Source organism: Polypterus senegalus, chromosome 9 (assembly GCF_016835505.1).
Source record: "Polypterus senegalus isolate Bchr_013 chromosome 9, ASM1683550v1, whole genome shotgun sequence".
Lineage (NCBI taxonomy): Eukaryota > Metazoa > Chordata > Cladistia > Polypteriformes > Polypteridae > Polypterus > Polypterus senegalus.
In genome coordinates, this window is record NC_053162.1 from 18,590,200 (window position 1) to 18,614,709 (window position 24,510).

The 24,510-nt window shown below is 39.8% G+C and overlaps 1 protein-coding gene across 2 annotated transcripts in view; it reads right to left on the minus strand.

The window, feature by feature from the left end:
• The window catches only part of LOC120535132 (astrotactin-2-like), a 2,291,264-nt gene that overhangs the window by 419,895 nt on the left and 1,846,859 nt on the right, over positions 1–24,510 (minus strand). For both annotated transcript variants that reach the window (XM_039762741.1, XM_039762742.1), the window contains one exon: positions 2,233–2,366. In XM_039762741.1, the coding sequence (XP_039618675.1) occupies positions 2,233–2,366 (134 nt within the window). The remainder of the gene's footprint in view (positions 1–2,232; positions 2,367–24,510) is intronic.

Below are 24,510 nucleotides of genomic sequence, written 5' to 3' on the forward strand. Positions count from 1 at the left end.
TAACTGACCAGTTTGTGAAATACTCAGACCGGCCCGTCTGGCACCAACAACCATGCCACGCTCAAAATTGCTTAAATCACCTTTCTTTCCCATTCTGACATTCAGTTTGGAGTTCAGGAGATTGTCTTGACCAGGACCACACCCCTAAATGCATTGAAGCAACTGCCATGTGATTGGCTGATTAGATAATAGCATTAATGAGAAATTGAACAGGTGTTCCTAATAATCCTTTAGGTGAGTGTATATGTGCTATTTACCATTCACAATAAATTCTGTGAAATAGGATGATATCCGATTTGGATAATGTGCGAACAACATACTACATACTATCAAAAGTAGTTAGCAATTGGGATAGTGTAATGTACCTGTTTTGACTAAATACAGATCAAAAATGCTACAACACTCCAGACACACGTGACTGTTTGCTGCTGCCTAACAGTTGAAGCAAACACTGTTATATGGCAAACTCTTTATCTGTAAGCAGGGAAAGTTGAAATTAAATTAACGATAAAAGCACAATATAGTACTGGGAGCACATTCGCTTTGTATACAAGAGATGCGAGATAAACATACTAAGTTTGGGAAAATGTTGTGTTTGCCATTCTCTGATCATGATGTCTGAAATCTAGTACAGTATAACATTATGTGACCACAGAAGTATAAGCAGTCAGATGTTGCCCAAACAAACATTTTGCAATTCATAGCTGTTCTCAGGTGCATGTCCATAGGAGACATTTTAAGGGCTCTAGTGATAGTAATTCCTCACTGCTTCAGGGGTTGGTGCTGAGTACTAACACCTTTTCTTTTCCTCCTTCTGCAGACCAGAAAATTGATGGCTTTACCACCACTGATGCCACTCCCGGTTTTTGTCCACCTGAATCTGCCTCTTCCTAGCAGAAATAGACTAGACTAGAGTCCCATCGGAGAAGACATATTTAACACTTATTGTAAAACTCGTTTATTATTTATTTATTTATTTATTTATTTTTTCCAACCAGTTATATGGGGTTTGCCTTCTGGTACCCTAACACTTTATTCTGCTTGTTTCTTGTGTCTTGCACTGTATACTTGTGTTTAAAGTGTCTGAAGACTCTTGCTTTGTGAATTTCTATTTAACTGATAGTGGCTTTGATAGGTTCTTGTAACTAAGTAAGTTTAACTCACTTTTATTTTGTTCTGAGCTCTTCACTTTTGATGATCAGTTTTAGATGGATAGATATGAAAGGCACTATAAAATAGATAGATAGATAAATAAATATGAAAGGCACTATATGATAGATAGATAGATAGATAGATAGATAGATAGATAGATAGATAGATAGATAGATAGATAGATAGATAGATAGATAGATAGATAGATAGATAGATAGATAGATAGATAGATAGATAGATAGATAGATAGATAGGAAAGGCACAGAAGCCTTTTAAATAAATAAATACATAAATTGTAAAATAAATTGTATACATTGACTTTTTTATAATAGACTTTTGTAACTTTGTCCCGTAAGCCTTGTTCCCACACAGTCCCCTGTGTTGACCTGTATTGTAAGTTGATTTGGACAAAAGTGTGCTAAGCAAATAAACGTAAATTTAAATCGACAAGGTCACTCTGTAAACATCTGCTGAATGTTAGTGCAGGTGCCATCAAGTGTGAGACACATTCCAATTGTAAACACACAAATAAGTGGAAAATTTGTGTCCTCCATTTAAAGAAATAAATTATTTCTCAGTGCTTTTATAGTTTGTATTGCGATTGCATGAGACTGGACACTTCAGTCAGTAGAGTATATAAAATCTCACCCACATTCCGTAGTGAGCTTAGAGCTGAGTGGCAAGCTGGCTGCTACTCTACTAATAGTCAGGAGTGTCAGACCTGTTGATCACCACAGAGAATAACCACAGAGTTGAGTCTTCAAATTTAATGGAGCATCTGGCTCTGGAAGGCCGAGAACGCATTCAGCTATGCATTAGACAGGAGTAGCTCAGGCTCAGCTTCTTGACTTGTCCCACTTTTCCATGTTCCCATTATTGATACAAAACTACATTTCAAAATCATATAAAATCCATCTGAAAAGAATGCAGAAAGCATGAGGCGGCTTATACTGAAAGCCGTCACTACCTTGTGACTTGGGAGATGCAACACAAAAACCTTTTAAAGGCCAGAGACATCAGAATCCCCCAGTGAAATCTCTGAGGGATGGAAATAGCAATACAGTGGCTAGAGTTACATACACAGGCTTGAGCAAGGGACTGCAGCTTGGAAGGCCATCTTCGTCAAAGGCACTCAGGTCACATCTGCACCAGTTGGAGATGACATCACCTTTTCCCATGCACCAGTAGGAACTCATTACTGCGCTCTTGAAAGCCTGAAAAACAATTGGGAGGCAGCATTGCAATTAGTGTCAGTCAGAGACTCTGAGTCATCAGCTTACTTTCTCTGCTAATTGAACCTTCATGTTTAACTGCTTAAATGTTTTTCAATACAAACATAATGTGGCATCTATTGTGTCACTGCGGCTTTTTTAGATAAGTGAGAGGAAAACATGCCAAACTCTGTGTAATCTCACAAGGAAAAGCTGACATCACAGCGCTTAAATAAATGACCTTATTAAAGAGTTTTTTTTTTTTATCTTAGACTTGTATCTTCAGTAGTGATGCTGCATTCCTCTGGTAATATTTATATTAAGGCTTAGATATCAGCACATTTTTTACACAGTCTCAACTACTGAAACTTTTAACATTGCTCTTACATTTTTGGTTATTTATTGCATGCTTCATCACACGTGATTTACACAAATTGTTTTAGCTAGAATGAAAATCAGCAGCTAAAGAGAAGGCTGTAATGCATTTTACATTTACTCTAAGATCTTCAGCAGGTTACCTAATCGGCCTTCTGCTACCAATGTAGAACAAACAAAAAAAAAGCAAACTGGAAACTGTTAAGTATTTTTTTTCCTGTTAAATGAATCAGATGTTGTATAACTACTGACACATAGATCACCATTGTGATAATAATACGTCAAAGACATCATAAAGGTTTGGGGAAGCCACCCGTATATTGTTTTTCCCAGCTGCAAAAGTTTGTTTTTGAAGCACGATGTGCATAGAACAGAGTCCACAACAGAACTGGCTATAGTAGCCCAAGATGGAGGCTTTGAAGGTCTGGAGAGGAACTGATGTCAGCAAAGGGGCTGGAACCAGAAGTGACGTCATCAAAGGGGCCGGCTTTGGAAGTGACATCATCAAAGGGGCCGGCTTCGGAAGTGACATCATCAAAGGGGCCGGCTCCAGAAGTGACGTCTTCTGAGGTGTCAGAACCTTGCAGGATTTCCTGGGAAAGGTCTGTAGGGAACTGAGAAAGACAGTCAGTGCACTTCACCGCCCCCTGGTCAGATGTTTCATTACACTTACTCAGACCCTTTAGCTGCCTCCTACTCGCACATGTGTGACACCATATCATCAGCACAGAGAAAACCCGTTTTGTGTTTAGCTTTAATGTAACATGTTCCATTAGGGATTAAGGCAGAATCACTTTAAATACTTACCACATAGTTTTTAGGTAACGAGCACAGAAACAGGAGATCATTGGGTAAGCTGATTTGTGTTTCTGTTAAATAAAATGAATGTATTTTAACATACTGCAGTCTTGTTTATCGTGACACTGCAGAGATGCAACAGGTTATATGATGTACTCAGCATGATGATAGCACTAGTACTGCTACTACTTCTTCTGAATATAAGGTCAATAAGTTTAACCATCACAGTACCCTGTATATACATTTTGTAATGTTGCACAAAGTGGGCTGCAAGATTTCAAATATCTGCTGTAGTTTCAGAAGAGCCGATACAGGTAGAGTGTGTTAGGCCTAGCCAAACAGCTGTGATTTATAAAGTACTTCACCTCCATAAACTGCAGTGCTTGTAATCGACTGGATGATGAAGACAGTGATTGACCAATTAATGACCAACAGTGGACCCTTATGCAGAAGCTGGAAGACTTGGACTTTGCAGACAATATCATCCTGCTGTCACATTGTTATGAAATGTGCCCAAATGGAGATGGGCAGGCTCCATAGAGTTGCCAGAGCTATGGAGATGGAGATTACTGTCAACACACGAATAGCTTACGCAGCAACGCTATTCATGGCCAGACTATAAAAGACATTAAACGCTTCACTTATCTTGGTAGCATAGTCAGCAAGACGACAAGAACAGACAAAGATGTACTGTCCAGACTCACAAAAGAATGTCAAACCTTCACCATTCTGAAATCAGTCTTGTCAAACAAGAATCACACATTCTACGCTAAATTAAGAGAGTTCAACACCCAAATAAAGTCTGTGCTGCTGTATGTGTTGCCTCTTGTTGTGGTGTGAAATTTTGTATATAGTGTGATAACATATTTTGTGTGTCTTTATTTGTAACTTAGGCATTAGTGTTACACCATTGATGATAATAGTAATGGTTTGATGGTTAAGAATCCCCCTTTAAGAATGAGTATTCGTAATTTTACAATAGGGTTGGGGAAGCTCCTAAAACCAGTTTAGCAAGTGATTCTCTGCAGGACTCACTTATCCAAACCCTGCATGGATGCCAGCTTGTATTAGAGGCAGATGTGAAACCATTGTGTCACACTAGAATTCTATTGGTCTAAAGTTGCATGTTTGGTTTTAAATCACAAGCCATTAAGTACCACAATGCCCTATTGGCTGTAGGGTATGGACAGAGAGTCTATAAATTTGCTTGTTTTACCCCTCCCTCTCTCACTTACACCATCGCCATGAAGAAGCATTTCTCTCTCACACCATTGCCATGAGGAGCACAACTTGACAGCCATATTGAGACAGGCATGCGGCCTGTTCTAAAGAAAAGCTGATGCCTTAACTAGAGACATTTTAAGTAACTAACAAGTCTGTGTCCCACCTGAAACTACACATCAGCATTTATCAGGTTGTATGGTTGCCAATATTAACTTGTACTTTGCTAATTGTTATTATTTATGAATATTATAATAATACATTGTTTAAAGTGTAACTTAACTCCTGCTTGTCTTTTACTACACCTAATTTCCTGAGGTTTTAAATGTAGAAGGGAGGGTGGTACAGTGGTAAGGCTGTGAGATTTGAGGCATTCTGACAAAGGCTACACATTAATAATACAAAAGGGGAAATTAGAGGAATATAGAACTCTACCCAGACAAAACACCTCTTAAAACATTCAGAGTCAGAGAGCTGCTGCTCTTCCATCTGTCCGGTGTGTAAGACTGTTATAAAGGACAGAGAGAGCACATGCATCGAGCTGGTGTCGGCTTCACAGAGGAGAATGTATTCTTCTGCTATTTGCTGTACTCTGCTCTATACCACTTGCGCGATGAGCACCTATCTAACAACCTGGAGGTGGAATAGCACTTGACTCATTTAAGTTGCAATGAAATCAAATGAGTGATTAAATCCTTAAAATAAATAAACAAGGCTAATATGGGTGCTTCTTTTCTCTAGCTCTTATTTTAACCTTTTAATTTCTTTTACCCTCTTATCCTTTCCTTAATTTATTTCTGAGTCTACTGTTTTTTCCATCTGTCTATATAACCATCTTCTTAACCATATTTGCTGCCGATTAACTAGTTTTAAATGACGTGACTCAGACCCCTTAGTTGTTTTGTTTTCCTTAATGAGCAGCCAAACAGTAAGGAGACAGAAAACAAGCTTTCACATGCCAGCTAACCTGAAAATAAAGAAAGGTGAAGGTCTCGGTCATGTTGGTCTGCTCAGGTCACCAAAACATCTCGACAGTGGTCTTAGAAAAAACAGAAAATCAACAGCCTGAAGTGGCAGAATGAGCGTAGCAACAAGTCATGATATTCAATAATAATAATTCATTACATTTATATAGCGCTTTTCTCAGTACTCAAAGCACTATCCACACAGGGAGGAAACAGGAAGCGAACCCACAATCTTCCACAGTCTCCTTACTGCAAAGCAGCAGCACTACCACTGCGCCACCTGGCTTTAATTAACAGTAAGAAATGGCTTCTCATTGAGAAACTGGTTGGAGTGAAATTGGCTGGAGTTTGACATTCAAATTTAGCTGGTCATCTGTTGGCTTGTTTCAAATCTCATTTCTTTTTGGCTGCAATTTAATGAAGAAGCAAATCAATTCAGAGGACTGAATCCTTAAAAACAGGGCTATTAAAATGAAGGGGAAATGAGTTAATTAGCAGTGAAAATTGATCACTGATTAGGAAAAGGGTGAGAATGAAAACCTGCAGCCTACCAGGACTGGAGTTGGACACCCCTGTCTAATGTGATTTCTTACCGCCGTATCGCTAGGGAGCGGTATCATCTTTTATGTTATATCTATATAGATTCGGGTTAAGTAACACGCCGCAATCACAAAAGAACTCATTCCCAGGGAACAAGCACCCCCTGTAGGATACACAGGGTCACAGACATGCATCAAACCTCTTTAGTGTTCACTTCTTGTTTTAATATACAGTGGTGTGCAAAACTATTTGCCCCCTTCCTGATTTCTTATTCTTTTGCAGGTTTGTCACACAAAATGTTTCTGATCATCAAACACATTTAACCATTAGTCAAATATAACACAAGTAAACACAAAATGCAGTTTTTAAATGATGGTTTTATTATTTAGGGAGAAAAAATCCAAACCTACATGGCCCTGTGTGAAAAGTAATTGCCCCTTGTTAAAAATAACCTAACTGTGGTGTATCACACCTGAGTTCAATTTCTGTAGCCACCCCCAGGCCTGATTACTGCCACACCTGTTTCAATCAAGAAATCACTTAAATAGGAGCTGCCTGACACAGAGAAGTAGACCAAAAGCACCTCAAAAGCTAGACATCATGCCAAGATCCAAAGAAATTTTAGGAACAAATGAGAACAGAAGTAATTGAGATCTGTCAGTCTGGTAAAGGTTATAAAGCCATTTCTAAAGCTTTGGGACTCCAGCGAACCACAGTGAGAGCCATTATCCACAAATGGCAAAAACATGGAACAGTGGTGAACCTTCCCAGGAGTGGCCGGCTGACCAAAATTACCCCAAGAGCGCAGAGACGACTCATCTGAGAGGTCACAAAGGACCCCAGGACAACGTCTAAAGAACTGCAGGCCTCACTTGCCTCAATTAAGGTCAGTGTTCACGACTCCACCATAAGAAAGAGACTGGGCAAAAACGGCCTGCATGGCAGATTTCCAAGACGCAAACCACTGTTAAGCAAAAAGAACATTAGGGCTCGTCTCAGTTTTGCTAAGAAACATCTCAATGATTGCCAAGACTTTTGGGAAAATACCTTGTGGACTGATGAGACAAAAGGTGAACTTTTTGGAAGGCAAATGTCCCGTTACATCTGGCGTAAAAGGAACACAGCATTTCAGAAAAAGAACATCATACCAACAGTAAAATATGGTGGTGGTAGTGTGATGGTCTGGGGTTGTTTTGCTGCTTCAGGACCTGGAAGGCTTGCTGTGATAGATGGAACCATGAATTCTACTGTCTACAAAAATCCTGAAGGAGAATGTCCAGCCATCTGTTCGTCAACTCAAGCTGAAGTGATCTTGGGTGCTGCAACAGGACAATGACCCAAAGCACACCAGCAAATCCACCTCTGAATGGCTGAAGAAAAACAAAATGAAGACTTTGGAGTGGCCTAGTCAAAGTCCTGACCTGAATCCAATTGAGATGCTATGGCATGACCTTAAAAAGGTGGTTCATGCTAGAAAACCCTCAAATAAAGCTGAATTATAACAATTCTGCAAAGATGAGTGGGCAAAAATTCCTCCAGAGCGCTGTAAAAGACTCATTGCAAGTTATCGCAAACGCTTGATTGCAGTTATTGCTGCTAAGGGTGGCCCAACCAGTTATTAGGTTCAGGGGGCAATTACTTTTTCACACAGGGCAATGTAGGTTTGGATTTTTTTTCACCCTAAATAATAAAAACCATCATTTAAAAACTGCATTTTGTGTTTACTTGGGTTATATTTGACTAATGGTTAAATGTGTTTGATGATCAGAAACATTTTGTGTGACAAACATGCAAAAGAATAAGAAATCAGGAAGGGGGCAAATAGTTTTTCACACCACTGTATATATATATAAAAAACAAAAATGAGGGCTGCATGGTGGCACAGTGGTAGCGCTGCTGCCTCGCAGTTAGGAGACCTGGGTTTGCTTCCTGGGTCCTCCCTGCGTGGACTTTGCATGTTCTCCCCGTGTCTGCATGGGTTTCCTCCGGGCACTCTGGTTTCCTTCCACAATCCAAAGACATGCCGGTTAGGTGGATTGGCCCTAGTGTGTGCTTGGTGTGTTTGGATTGGTTCCCACCCTGTGTTGGCTGGGATTGGCTCCAGCAGACCCCTGTGACCCTGTGTTCGGATTCAGCGGGTTGGAAAATGGATGAAACAAAAATGAGCATAAAGAGATGGGCCACCAACTAGTAATCCCCATATAGTTATTAACAAAATAACAAAAATGATTTTAACACAAAACAATAAAATGTTTCCAGATGCGAGTTCAATGCTAGACTTAGATAAGATGACAGTGGATGTGGCTATAAAGTAAGAAGGCAGGAAGAGGTGGGCCCAGGTGACCAGAATCCAGAAGTGATGTAATAGGATGTCAGTCTTCTAGTCTGTAGTTAGAGAAAGAGGAGAGGCAATAAAAGACAGCGCCAACCCTTGACTTGGAGTGGAATTACCATTTGACGGGCCCTGAAATTATCTTCCAAGTGTACATGTGTAACAATATATATATATATATATATGTGTGTGTGTGTGTGTAGTGCAAAGTACTCTGATGGCATTAAAATCTATACATACGTTTTCAAGTTATTTACATGTCAGGCATCCCTGAACAGGATTTGACATCTGTCAATATTTCAGGCTACAGGTTTGTTGAGATGATAAATCAAAAATGAATTATAACATCCAGACAAAACTTGGCACAATTATTAGCATTGTAAAATGCTAGAAGCCTAATGGATTTCGGCCAAATTACTCCAGTAGATTTTGCCCTAGAGAGATAATGATTTCATATTATTTGTGCACATTCTTGCCCCAAATGCAACACATATGGGGAAGGAGTGTACAATTACATTTCAATGAGATATGATTTTTCTATTTAATGGCATTAAAAATATTAAAATGCAATACGTTACTATAAAAATCACACTTTTATGTAGGTAATACCAAGTGCTGAACACAGGACCTCTGTTTATATACCAAATTGCTTTAATATCTTGATTTTAAATTAATCCTTCCATCGTCCAATCTTTATATCCAATTCAGCATAGTGGTAAGCTAGTTTCTGTCTTTGCAGCACCAAGCATATCCCAAAGCCTGGATGAGAACTGATCCTACCCAAGAATCTCAAAGGATGGGCAAGGTCACTGTCCTTTCCATTTTCATGGTCTTAGAAAAGTATAAAGGAAGCCAGAAATGAGGAAGGGTAGTTTGTCTATAGTCTATCTGAGAGTCTTCTTCAGGATTGACCATATTAGAGAGATGACATTCCTTATTAACTATTTATTATTATTAACCCTTTTAATTTGTGTAGCAGGACATGACAGGATAAGGAGCCTCATTCAGACTAGTGAAATTTCATTAATAAAGTTCTTACTATCTTGGTTTTTTGAGCTCCCTTACTAGTCACATGATTTTTAAAGTTGAATGGATACTTTGTGGAAGCAAGTGGTAGTTTTAATTTAAGTCATTGTTTTACCACCAGTAGATAGTGTCAAAAAAGCTGTTTGGTCTGTGAAAAAATAGCTCAGGTAATGCTAAAATGAGAATTCATGAGCTGGAAGAATCACTTGAACTGAAGGAATCATCCACACACTCTTCTCATCCTCAAAATACGTTATTTTTGCGGTAATTAAAAAGGCCATCTGTACTTGCTACCCATCTTAGTGTCCTTTTCTGTTTTTTGGTGTTATCTTACTAAGGTTTCAATTGATCATTAGATAATGCCCAACCTGCTTGGTGCCTATGTACAATACAATACAAGATAATACAATTTATTTTTTGTAAAGCCCAAAATCACACAAGAAGTGCCGTAATGGGCTTTAACAGGCCCTGCCTCTTGACAGCCCCCCAGCCTTGACTCTCTAAGAAGACAAGAAAAAACTCCCAAAGAACACCCTTGTAGGGAAAGAAATGGAAGAAACCTTGGGAAAGGCAGTTCAAAATGAGACCCCTTTCCTGGTAGGTTGGGCATGCAGTGAGTGTCAAAAAGAAGGGGGTCAATACAATACAATACAATGCACTATACAGAACAGAACAAATCCTCAATACAGTATAAAAATAAAAAAATTAGAAGTACGGAGTAGAATTTAACAGTAGATGATATCACATAATATGATTTGGATTTGTTTAGAGTCCTGGAGACCTCATTCATCAAGCTGCCTCCCCCATTTGGCCATTCCGCAGCTGAAATAGCGCTAATCTGATGAAAAGACCCCTTTTCCCATGATTCCTGCGATCCTCCATGAAAGATGACTTTACCTTAGGCAGACAAAACAACTTGGCAGGTGGGTCGTGGCACCAAGTGCCACATTTGAGTACCGAGAAGAGAAACAGAATAGGTGAGGGTTAGTATCCAATTATAACTATCATGTTGCTTATGTTTTAGTGCTAATGACTAACTACAGAGATGCAGTCTGTACAGTTAATCAGCAGCTCTAGTCAGGGTGTGCTAAACTGAAGTAGTGAGTCTTCAGCCGGGATTTAAAAGCTGAGACCGAAGGGGCATCTCTTATAGTAGCAGGCAGACCATTCCACAGTTTAGGGGCCCTGTAACTAAAAACTCGACCTCCCACTGTTATTTTATTAATCCTTGGAATCATAAGCAGACCGGCATCTTGAGATCTTAATGTGCGCTCTGGTTTGTAAGTCATGATAAGTTCAGACAAGTAAGCCGGACCTTGGCCATTTAGTGCTTTATATGTTAAAAGGAGGATTTTGAAATCTGCCCTAAACTTAACCGGGAGCCAGTGTAAGGATTTAAGAACTGTAATTATGTGTTTGTATTTTCTTGTTCTTGTAATAATTCCTGCAGCAGCATTTTGGATTAACTGGAGGCTGAATAAAGAACAGTTTGAACAGCCAGCGAACACCACATTGCAGTAGTCAATCCTACTAGAAATAAATGCATGAATTAATTTCTCAGAATCTTGTTTATTTAGAAAGCACCTTAATTTCCCAACATTTTTAAGATGTTCAAAAGTATGTAGTTAAGGACCTCCTCTCACATTCCAGAAGTGTAGCCATGACCATGGCACTAGCTCCCTTTTATATAGTTCTTTTTAAGAATTGTCATTCAGTAAATATTTGTCTCTGCCCTCAGCAAATAGACTAAATACAACTCTATCCAGCTAAAATGATGAATTACACTTGTTTTTCTTTTAATATTAATTAATTACACTTTCCATTAAAACCAGCTGAAAAAAACCCATTGGGGGAAAATGTTCAGACCAGTATAATGTAGCAGAGTGGTTGTCAAAAATGGAAATAATGAGGGTATTAGAAATAACGTTGATCCCTTAGTATTAAAACTCAAGAAGGAGCTAAAGAATTTAGGTGCAATCATGTACTATGTCCTAAACTTTAAATTGCAAAATAAACAAATTCCTAGGACTTAATCTTTATAAAGAGCATTGCAAAAGTTAGACTTCTTATAACACTGCAAGATGCAGAGAAATTAATTGACACATTTGTTTTTATTCAGTCAGATTACTGTAACTAGTGCAGAATGCAGCAGCAAGAATCTTAACTAGAAAAAGAAAATCTGAGCACATTTTACTGGTTTTAGCATCATTACACCAATTTACTTTAAAATAGTACTAATCTTATACATAAACATCTACGTGTGGAAGTGTGTCTGTCTGTCTGGCCCGGAACTGCAAGGCTACAGCATGAAGTTCAAAGAACCGGTAAGGCGGCCCCAAGTTAACGAGTCGGAAGAAGAAAGAAGTGTGAGGCAACAGAATGAAGCTGAAAGAAAGTGACTCCGACACCAAAAGTGAAACCACCAATGAAAGATAAACTAGCTTAGCTGCTAATACACAAGCAAGGCAAACACATCGACAAAATGAAACCTCAGAGGAGAGAGAAACTTTGCTCAGCCACTGATAAACAATGGAGGCAAGCATGTCCACAAAACGACACAGCCGACTCTGCATTTCATTTTTTTTTTCTGATGAATTCAATAGTTTCTAGGAGCCCGAACTTTTTACGGCACATGCTTACGCAGCTAGTGGTGTATAAAGCTTTAAATAATCTTGGCACCCTACACTCCAAGTTATAACATTAGATTCTCTAATGATGGTCTGCTTATAATTCCAACAGCTAAGCTTAAAAGAAGTGGTGAGGTGGCCTTTTGCTGTTAACCAAAAATCTGGAATACTTATATATTGTGAAATATTTTTAAAAACTTTCTCATAGCTACACTTTAGTTGTACTCTTAATAGAAGATATAGACATATAATTATCCTATTCTTCTGGGATTTGCAATCTTCTAATCTCTACTTTTCTGGTTCTTCTGTGGTGGCATTTTGCACCACCACCACTTGACTGAGGCACTGCACAGGCCACCTGTGATGCTGGCATGAAGGCGAGTGCCCCAGCTGTCCATAAGACTGCATCAAATCCTGCTAGATGAAGCCTGGAAACCATGAAGAATGACTCAAGCTCATGTGTGCTTGGTAGAAGGCCCAGTAGGGGTTGGGTAGACTTTTGGCCTTGGAACCCCTGCAGATTTTGTTTTTCTATCCAACCTAACAGGATTTTTTTTCTTTTTTTTGTTATTTTATTTATTTAACTAATTAATTAATCAATTAATTAATTAATGTATTTATTTATTTATTTTATTTTGCTTTTATCTTACATTTTATTGAATTTATTAAAAGCAAGTAACATTCCATACAAGCAAGTCAAACTTGACAAAACTATTTGTTTTTATCTGCCCTCCCGGCCATCTAACCCTCTCACCGGACTCATATTTAGAGACAGTATGACACTGCATATAAGGATGCTACTCTTCTACTAATTTCAGGTATATATTTATTTTTCATAACATCGTATGTATGCATTTATTTTTTATTATTATTACCTAATCTTGTTTTTTCTTTTCTTGTAACTTTCTCTTTCTTCATCATGTAAAGCACTTTAAGCTACATTCTTTATATGAAAATATGCTATAGAAGTAAATGTTGCTGTTCTTGTTGATTTTCAGTTATAGCCTTCATTTACTTTATCTTAGTGATTCAGAAGCAGTCGTCTAATGTCACATACCCAACTACTCACTTCAACTAGTCCAAGGTTGGCTCTGATCAAATCAAACAGGTTTATCTTTAGTCATAGAGCAGACTCTGTGTGCATGAAAGTTGACAACCAATGAACACTCATCTGGAAGAACAATGAATTTAATGAAGTGATGAGGAATAAGGAATGCAGGTGCTTTGGACCTCACAAATGGCAGAGATGTTCCTCTTTTCTGATTTCCCATGTTTTACATACCAGAACAGATTGGAAAAAAGAAAAAAGGACTGAACTCTCTGTAGCTGTTAACCTATTGTACAGCACCAGATGCTCCAGGCAGCACATTATTCGCTGTCAGAAAAAGGGGCGTGCAACTCTATGATACAAGGTTGGCACACAGTCGGTAAATGTGACATGGGCAGCAATTTTCAGTAGTGTAAACTGGCATGGTCTGGTGATGAGATCTGCAACTGTGACTGGCAATACTCCATGACAAGAAGATGCATAGTGTGACATCAGCTTAATCGGATGGTTACTGTGCAAATGCGAGTGTTGTCATTTGCCTATGGAAAGATCCTTTTCAGAATGACCTAGGACAGTTAGAAGTTCCAGTCATCTTGTATGTAGGTGTATTTTTTATTATACTGTTTGATTTTGCTCTGCTTGTGTTTCAACTTAATTCTTTGTGTTTAAGTTGCTTTCCATTTTTTATATTAAATTTAAAATTATTGTATAGCTTATTAGGCTTTAAGTGGAGCTGCACATAATAAGAATAAATTGAAATTGAGACCAAAGTTTTATTTTTCTTACTAGGCGATACATTTGAAATATAATTAGAACCATGCATTAAATGGCTTATGAATAAATTTCAACATGGCATGTGGGCAAACATCAAGGAATAAATGAAAAATATACAATTACTAGACTGAACCGCCTTTTAAGGCGACCGACTTTTAAGTTGACCACTTCTTAAGGCAATTCAATATGTAGATCAATTTGATATTTTATACAAACTCATTAATTTGGTTATATTGCATTTGAGCGGTATAACTTTAATACTCGTAGTTTCTGTTATTTTTGTGATGAAATTTAAACTTTTGTCTATATTGAGGTCGCCCTTTTGAACCCCCCTGATATTTACTACGCGGTGAGGCATTTGTACTCCATCAACATTAATTATTTCCAGAGACATCATTTTGTCTATTTTTTCCAGCGCATCGCGCACAAAATCAAGGGAACGATGGGAGCACCAGAACTCTGCTCACGTCATGTCGCTTCGTACCGCAAGCTGCAAGTAGTAAGTCTGTGATAAGCAGAATACCTCTACGCTTTCCACTCACGGGACGGAAGGACAATCCCGACCGGTTTTATATAGTAAGAAAGAAGAAGAAGATATCGCACAGTCTGGAGTAGAAAATCATCTTTTACCTGGAAAAACGAAACTACAAATCCCATCGTGCATTGCAAAATGGACGGGCCGTGTGTAAAACTCCGCGCCTGCGTAGCACTCACGGGACGGAAGGACAATCCCGACCGCTTTTATATAGAAGGATGACATATTTATTGCATTCCTGCCAACCCAACTTTGACATGCCATTTTGTTATACAATTTAGTCTGTCATGCAGAAAGCATCAATCAACTGCACCTGAGAAAGTATTTTATTTACCAGTAATGGTTTCGCATGCTGAAAAATGGTGTCCTAATACAAGACTTTATAAATGTGACTGAGAAGAATGTGTTTTCTAGAACGTTGCTTGGTCTAGGTGACTAATAATCAGTGTCTCTTGAATACAATCTAAATTCTGATTTTCTGTGGTACTTAAAAGTTAGCAGCACTGCTGCCTCCTCTTCCAAACTTCTGGGTACTGTCCATGTGGATATGTATGCTGGTTTTCTACTCACATCTCAATTGCAGCAATTGGCAACTCTAAGTAACACCTTTGAATGCTAGGGATCACTGTTGCCCCTTAAACCCAACAGACAGACACACAGGACACAGGTTAAAAGCACCAAGAACAGTGCCACCCAAGCATCACAGCCACACTAATACAAGTAAATACAATAATAATCACAGTTGTCTCTTTTCTCTTCTCCTCCACACCTCCCAGCAAGCGTTGTCTACTACCTCCCGACTCTGGCTCGCCAGTTGGGTGTTCTGCAGTCCTTTATATGTGCCCTGCTCTTCCGTCCATGTGACTTGCCAGCACTCCCAGGTCCCTGGAAGTACTTTGGGGTTTCCATCCTCGTGATCCACTAGTACTTTTGGGCTAGGTGAGAACTTTGTCTCCCACCATCTTCCCACAGCGTCCCCTGGCGGCATCCACTGTACCCAGCAGGGCTGTGTTGCTGAACTCCATGTCCCATAGTGCCCTGAGGAAATCTGGGGCACCGCTGCAGTCGAGTAAAGCTGTCATCTAGAGTCTTGGGGGAGGCAGTGTACTAAAAAGCTGCCATCCCCATCCTTCCATCTCAGGTGCATCCCAGCAGGGTTGAGCTGCTGGCTGTCTCTTACACCCCAGTATGAGTTGGTGTTGGTTCCCACCCTGTGCCTGAGGTGGCTGAGCTAGGCTCCATTCCCCAACCTGAGCAAAAGTGTTGGCAATGCAGAGCCACTTTACCTTTTATCCATCCATCCATCCTTTTGCTGAACCTGTGTAATCAAAGTTTAGGCTGAATGGCATAATGAACTGGTTAGGGTGCCAGTCAACTGCACAGCGCAATAATTCACACACAACAGTTACTTTGTATTGTTAAATCTTCATTTACAGTACATTAAAATAAAGACTTCATAGGGATCACAACTCCTCAGCCTCCCAGGTTGCCAGGATGCTGGTGGGATTCCATCTTGGCTGTCAAACAGCAGACCAACTCCTCTATCTGGTGCAGTTTCTGAAGGGCTTGTGGCAGTGTGACAAACCAGTCTAAATGTGTTTTGCAGAACTGGAAAAACATACGATAGTGTAGCTCAGCATGTGTCATTGAAGGTGATGTAGGAATATGGGCTAAGTGGGCCGCTCTTTTTAGAACATCAAGAAGACAACAGGCCATTCAGCCCAACAAAGCTTGGCCAGTCCTATCCACTTAATTCTTCAAAAGTAACATCAGATCGAGTTTTCAAAGTCTATAAAGTCTTACTGTCTACCACACTACTTGGTCACTTATTCCACGTGTCTGTGGTTCTCTGTGTAAAGAAAAACTTCCTGATGTTTGTGCAAAATTTTGTGCAAAATGCTGCACTGCATCCAGCGATTTTCTCAGGTGACAAAGGAAACTTACAAATAAATTCTTGTCCCTGCTAGACTGGTTTGACTTGGAGCAGCAAGTTAATTTTCCTACCCATTCTGGTGGGCAACTGAAAAAGTTACATTCAGTAAACCACAAAAAAGATTCAAATTAGTTGTACCCAAAGGTAGCAAATTTGGTTGAGTTATAATGCATAAAGCAGTAGTTCCCAACATTATCTATGCTCCGCACTCCTACTTTCATTTTTGTTTGCACACCCTACAAAAGTAATACCACATTTGTAGATGAAGAACTCAAATTTCTAATTTTTGAACCTCAAATTAAACCACATAAAGTACTGCAGCTGAACAAACTGAAACTCAAAAAACAAGCTTTTCAATTAATTTAATTGAAATTTAAACATAAATGGAACAAATTACCATAATAAATCTCAATAATTTTGTGAAGATCAGACATCTGAATGGTGATCCAGGGGTTGAGGTATCCAGTGAGGCATCAAGCGTCACTAGGAAATGACACGCGATTAACAACTGAGGGGTTTGGGACATTGGAGACCCCTGTAAAGCAACAGGTGCTAGTGCAACGCGAAACAATGACACTGTTGATGAGCTTTCTCCCCCAATAACACCTGCACTGCAGTTCAGAAACAGATGTGCCACATGGTTAAAATTGCTGCATTACTGCCAGGCCCGCCAGCAGGAGAGATGAGATCTTTACTTTCATTTTTTTATACTTTCTAATTTTTCTACTTTCATATTCTTTAACTTTCTCCATATGAGTATCACACCATTTTTTTTTGAGCCTTTCGAATTCCACTGCTTTCATAATCTTTAACCTGCTCTGCATGTGTATAGCGCCATTTGTGAATGTCTTTATGAAGTTCTACTTTGTCTTTTATTCTGTCTTTTAATTCTCAGCCCAATTTGATGTGATGTTTTTCAGTTCCACTTGTTCCGGGCTGATAATTACATTCCTTATTTTCTGAATTTCCACCTAGTTTATTCTTTTTCTTTTTTGCCTTTTTTTCTCTCCAATGCTTTTCAGTCTCTTTTTTTCCACGCTTCTCTTTCTTCATCGCTTAGCCGTTGACATTTCATTTATAACGTATTGTCCTTTTACGCTTTATATGCTGTGAAAGCCCTGGATCTGTGTGTGTTCAAAGCCTTTACATGACTGAGTGTTTTGCTGCCCGTGGTCTTATTTGACATTGGTTGTAAGTAGGGCATGTCTTGCAACAATCTTATGTTCTATGTCCCCGCGAGACGGTCCTGGGTCAATCTCTTGGCACAAAGTCTCATATTTAAGGTCCCTGCGAGACGCTACGTGGCCAATCTCTTTCGTCCCACGGGTCTTTTAATATATAAACTGCTCAAAAAAATTAAAGGAACACTTTGAAAACACATCAGATCTCAATGGGAAAAAGAAATCCTCCTGGATATCTATACTGATATAGACTGGGTAATGTGTTAGGAACGAAAGGATGCCACATCGTTTGATGGAAATGAAAATGATCAACCTACAGAGCCCTGAATTCAAAGACGTCCCAAAAATCAGAGTGAAAAAATTATGTGGCAGGCAAGTCCATTTTGCCAAAATTTTATTGCAGCAACTCAAAATCGTACACAGCACTTTGTATGGCCCCTGAGTTCTTGTATACATGCCTGACAACATCGGTGCATGCTTCTAATGAGATGACAGATGGTGTTGTGGGGGATCTCCTCCCAGATCTGGACTAGGGCATCACTGAGCTCCTGGACAGTCTGAGGTGCAACCTGGTGGCATTGGCTGGACCAAAACATAATGTCCCAGGGGCGTTCTATTGGATTTAGGTCAGGAAAGTGTGGTGGCCAGTCAATGGTATCAATTCCTTCATCCTCCAGGAACTGCCTGCATACTCTCACCACATGAGGCCAGGAATTGTCGTGCACCAGGAGCCACTGTACCAGCATAGGGTCTGACAATGGGTCCAAGGATTTCATCCTGATACCTAATGGCAGCCAAGGTGCCTTTGTCAAGCCTGTAGCGGTCTGTGTGACCCTCCATGGATATGCCTCCCCAGACAATCATTAACCCACCACCAAACTGCTCATGCTGAATGATGTTACAGGCAGCATAATGTTCTCCATGGCTTCTCCAGACCCTTTCACTTCTGTCACGTGCTCAGGGTGAACCTGCTCTCATCTGTAAAAAGCACAGGGCACCAGTGGTGCATCTGCCAATTCTGGTATTCTATGGCGAATGCCAATCGAGCTGCATGCTGCTGGGCATGAAGTCTTTCTGGTTGTTTGGTCAGAGACATTCACACCAGTGGCCTGCTGGAGGTTATTTTGTAGGGCTCTGGCAGTGCTCATCCTGTTCCTCCTTGCCCAAAGGAGCAGATACTGGTCCTGCTGATGGGTTATGGACCTTCTATGGCCCTCTCCAGCTCTCCTAGAGTAACTGCTTGTCTCCTAGAATCTCCTCCATGCCCTTGAGACTGTGCAGGGAGACACAGCAAACCTTCTGGCAATGACACGTATTGATGTGCCATCCTGGAGAAGTTGGACTACCTGTGCAACCTCTGTAGGGTCCAGGTATCGCCTTATGCTACCAGTAGTGACACTGACTGTAGCCAAATGCAAAACTAGTGAAGAAACAGTCAGAAAAGATGAGGAGGGAAAAATGTCAGTGGCCTCCACCTGTTAAACCATTCCTGTTTTGGGGGTCATCTCATTGTTGCCCCTCTAGTGCATCTGTTGTTAATTTCATTAACACCACAGCAGGTGAAACTGATTAACAACCCCCTCTGCTACTTAACTGACCAGATTAATATCCCATAAGTTTCAATGACTTTATGCTATACTCTGATTAAAAAGTGTTCCTTTAATTCTTTTGAGCAGTATATACAGTATATATATATATATATATATATATATATATATATATTGTCACACATGTGCGATTAGGAGGCAGTCAAAAGTCAAAGAGCCTAAAGCTTACCTGAACTGTCTTTCTTCCGGGTTCCCAAATGTCCGCAATGACATCACTTCCGGCCAACCTTTATGATGTCACTTCTGGCACCCACAAACCACCTCACTTCCGGCTCACCAGAATTACATTGTTTCCGGTTCCTGCTGCAATGCCAACCATTTCCTGTCACATGTTTTGTTCTGCTATATAACTGCCATTTTGTATCAGTAAATTCATTCATTGTACTTTCAAGACTTTGAATCACTGCATTTTTCTCATATTGTCTGGACGACAATATATGGGGACGGTCCCCAAAACTTTATTTTTGTATTTGTGACATTTATTCTACCACAATATATATATATATATATATATATATATATATATATATATATCTATTATATAAAAATACTAGCAAAATACCTGCACTTCTTAACGCGCACACGTACCGGTCCCGGGACATAACAGCGGTTCAAAAACGTTACAGTAATGTGTGCATGCCCATCTGCCATGCATCTCGACACCCTACCCATCAAATGAAACTTCAAAGTCTCGTCTTTCCGATGATATAAACCATTTTGATTCACAACAACCACAGCACTGACACTAAAGCCTTTTTACAGAGAAGTACATACTTTTAAGAGTTGACTGTGCCTACCTTTGAAGACCCCTGCAAGTCAAACATCAATATTTCCGAGCAGTATTGATCCCATTGTGTCCGTAAGGCTCCAGCGAATATAATCCAGTAAAACGATTTAGGTCCAAAACACACGATATATTCTCAAAGGGCCAAATCTCCAGAAAACGTTTCATAACTTGAGTCCACCTAAGTAATTTTTTCACTTATATTGCTCATATTAGACGTAATTTGTTTCTGTCGGCGATAACCATGCTACCGCATGAAACACGGAAGTGTTAGCTTTCGAAAGACACCTAAGTTGGCCAATTACGACGGGTCTGGGGTTGACTGGCACCTCGTATAGCCAACCAGTGTCACAGAAAGCTTGCAGGGTGACGTATAGCTCTGAACTCTGGTAGAATCTACCAGTTTGATTGGACACTGTGACTGACACTCAAAACTTACAGCCAATGAGCAGCCGAGCATTTTGATATGTAACTTGCTATACTTAACTTGTAAACAAAATGATCGGAGCTGCGTGAAGGTGGCATTTGTGCCAGTCTGCAGAGTTGGTGCGTGGTTGTTTATTGTGATTTCGCCAAGTTTTTTCGCAGTTTAAATATGAATAAAAGTAGAAGTTTAAACGTAAATAAACGCTCGATTAAATAATAGATGCATGTACACGTTGCAAAAGTATTCAACCGGCACACGGGCCGTATAATGGGAGAGAGCGACATGCCACGCCCTTGTGCTTTCTGCTTGCTAGTGATTGCTGCCATCAAGTGGCACATGGAAAAACGCTGAGCTGTGTTGTAACAGTTTGTAAAAGAAATATATATAGTTTGTGTGCATTTTATAAAAAAAGTAAAAATAAAAATATAAATATATTTTTGGCCCATAACTTGTATTGACTATTTTACATAGAAATGTGTATTTTTATTGTTTTATTATTTTTATAACTAATAGAGTGACACTGTGTGTAGATATAGATTCCTTTAGGTGTAAGCTTTCAGTAGAGCCCTCATTGATATATGTGGGTTGAAGCATTCAAAAGTTATTACACTTTTCCATATGTTCCAAAATGTGGATAATGGTCCCTCTAAAAAGCCCCTGGGCATGTCCACATAAAAACTGATGTAAAAAATGTCATTTTTACAGGTATTCTTTTCAAATTTGAAATTTGAGTAGTCAACAAGTTATTCTGTTGGTACATAGTGTGTTTCTGTCCCCACCTACCTACTGCAGCTTTATTTTCCTTTATTTTCATATTCATTTTCATTTTTTCATTTTTTTTGTGAGTTCTAATGTGCATAACTTTTGATCAGTCACACCTACAGTGATTCTGACTACTAAAGGTGAAACTAGAGAATGTTACCTTTACAAAGAGACCAAACATGTGTTTATACTCCAGATAGTTCAATAACAGCAATGATTCTAATTTGGAGAGGTCAAATTACAAGCGATTTAGCAAAAATGACCCCGAATGATAAGGGGTTAAAATTTATATTAAGAAGAAAATTAAACCTTTTTAAACTGAGGGAAAATATACCAATAATTATTTGTTAAGGATCTCTTTGTATACCACATTGTGAGGTCGGCCCTCCGGTTGTAATATGACCAAGCTGTGCGCTGAGATTACTCTTGAGCATGCAACGTACAGTTGGCCATGTGAACAGTAATCTTGTTTCAAATCTCACAGCTTGGATTGCTGCTGTCATAATCGGTTTGAGTTTCATGGTTTGTTTCAATTACGACAGTATTTGCAGGATTTGTTGTATTGAAGTGACATTCGGCATCTGTCAAGTGTTGTAAGCACACAACCGGTTTCATCTATAACTTCACATCCAGCTTTTGAGAGTATAAACATTCATAAACATCAAAGAGTCCACTACTGAAATCGTCACCTGTGAATCTAAGATGTTTAAGAGGCATTGGTGGTTGTCCAAAGGTGTAAAATATTTGGCCATTTCGTTACACTTGAAAGCAACAACTGAACAATTCAGCGGCAGCCATGAACTCACATGCAGAACCATAGGTGAAGGGCTTAAGCATTTCACTCTTCTAGTGCTCCTGTGTAGTATAATTATCTCCTGTACCATCATTAGTCCACATCTTGAACCCGTCCCAGTCATTCAATACATAAGACACAATGTTCCTCCGGATATCGAGAGTGAGCCTGATATGGCCGTGCAATATGTAACAATGAGAATGGAAAAGGTAGGTGCCATCTCCGGGCATGGAAACCACTCGGTAAATGACAGTTCTTTGATCGATGGTGATCACCTCGATAGACATGATAATGGGGGTACAGTTGGAACGATAAAGGAAATGGGTACCTGAACAATGTAAAGTAAGTCTAAAATACCTACACAATAACTATAATTGTAATAAATGAACAATAAAACAGCGGAGAAGCCATGGATTAAATAAAAAGGCTGTAGTTATCAGCAAGGAGATGTGAATCCTGTGGCGAAGCAAGGAAGGGAATGTAGAGACTGGAGCAACGGACGGTTTTATATAGGCAGGCAGCCAACAACGTGGGAGGCGTTGGGATGGGGGACCCAACGCCGCCTCACACGGTGACCGAGCTGCAGGCTATGGACGTATATATGTAAGTAAGTAGGATTCAGTTAGCGTTGGGAACCTGAGTACCAAATTTATTGCAGATAAGTAACAAAGACCGTTGGAAAGTTCAATATGTCAGCCGACAGTGGGGTCATACCACCGAAATAAGTACGTACATTGGTTTCGGTTAGCGCAGGGAAGCCGCCTACCAAATTTCGTGAAGATGGGGCCATAAATAAGAAAGTTCAACATGGCGGACGTTGTCGACCGTTATGACCGTTATGCGTTGAATTTCGAAATGAAACCTGCTTAACTTTTGTAAGTAAGCTGTAAGGAATGAGCCTGCAAAATTTCAGCCTTCCACCCACACGGGAAGTTGGAGAATTAGTGACACTGGAAACTTCAATATGGCGGCCGACAGTGGCATCATACCACTGAAATAAGTACGTACATCGGTTTTGGTTAGCGCAGGGAAGCCACCTACCAAATTTGTGAAGATGGGGCCATAAATAAGAGAGTTCAACATGGTGGACGTTGTCGACCGTTATCGACCGTTATGACCGTTACGTGTAGAATTTTGAAATGAAACCTGCTGAACTTTTGTAAGTAAGCTGTAAGGAATGAGCCTGCCAGATTTCAGCCTTCCACCCACACGGCAAGTTGGAGAATTAGTGATGAGTCAGTCAGTCAGTGAGTGAATCAGTGAGGGCTTTGCCTTCTATTATTATAGATCATGAGTCGAGATGTGATCATCTTGGAGAGACACTTTGAAGTCCGGCGAGACCTCTTGCACTCTCTACTTACAAACAATTTCTCGGAGACACTTTAACATCCCATGAGACAAGGAAGTGAGACAAAAGGACAGCGGCTGTACAGGTTTTTAAATGATCGACACGCAACACGACATGCAGATCATGCAGCAACCCTGTAGCTGATCCACCCTTAGCGTGTGTTCAAACCTCCCCCCACACCTCCACAACACGAGTGGCAGAGATGAGAAGTGGCTAACATGAAGTGCGCCCTGGGGGTTGGGGGTTGAGGAGTGGGCGAGCGAAGCAAGTAGGGGGCATAGCCACCTAGTATGTATATATATATATATATATATATATATATATATATATATATATAAATATAAATTTGTATGTTATATTACATACAGTTATGTTATTTGCTCATTTTATTGCTGTATTTATATTTTTATTTCACTCGATTGTCTCTTATTGTTTTATTTAAAGCTTTGTGTTTCCAGTATTTTATCTCTTTTAATGTCTAGTGCTAATAATACTTTGCATCCAATGTTGTATATTTGGTATTTTTTCTGCTTTTTCCTGTTGTTCATATTTAAACTTTCATAAAACACTTTTAGCACAGGAAATGTGCTATACAAATAAAATGTATTATTATTATTATTATTATTATTGGGCAGCACGGTGGCGCAGTGGTAGCGCTGCTGCCTCGCAGTTAGGAGACCCGGGTTCGCTTCCCGGGTCCTCCCTGTGTGGAGTTTGCATGTTCTCCCGTGTCTGCGTGGGTTTCCTCCGGGTACTCCGGTTTCCTCCCACAATCCAAAGACATGCAGGTTAGGTGGATTGGCGATTCTAAATTGGCCCTAGTGTGTGCTTGGTGTGTGGGTGTGTTTGTGTGTGTCCTGTGGTGGGTTGGCACCCTGCCCAGGATTGGTTCCTGCCTTGTGCCCTGTGTTGGCTGGGATTGGCTCCAGCAGACCCCCGTGACCCTGTGTTCGGATTCAGCGGGTTAGAAAATGTATGGATGGATTATTATTATTATTATTATTATGTGGCCATAGCTTTATCCAATGACAGCTCTGTTTTTTAAAGAAAAACTGCACAAATCCTTAAAGG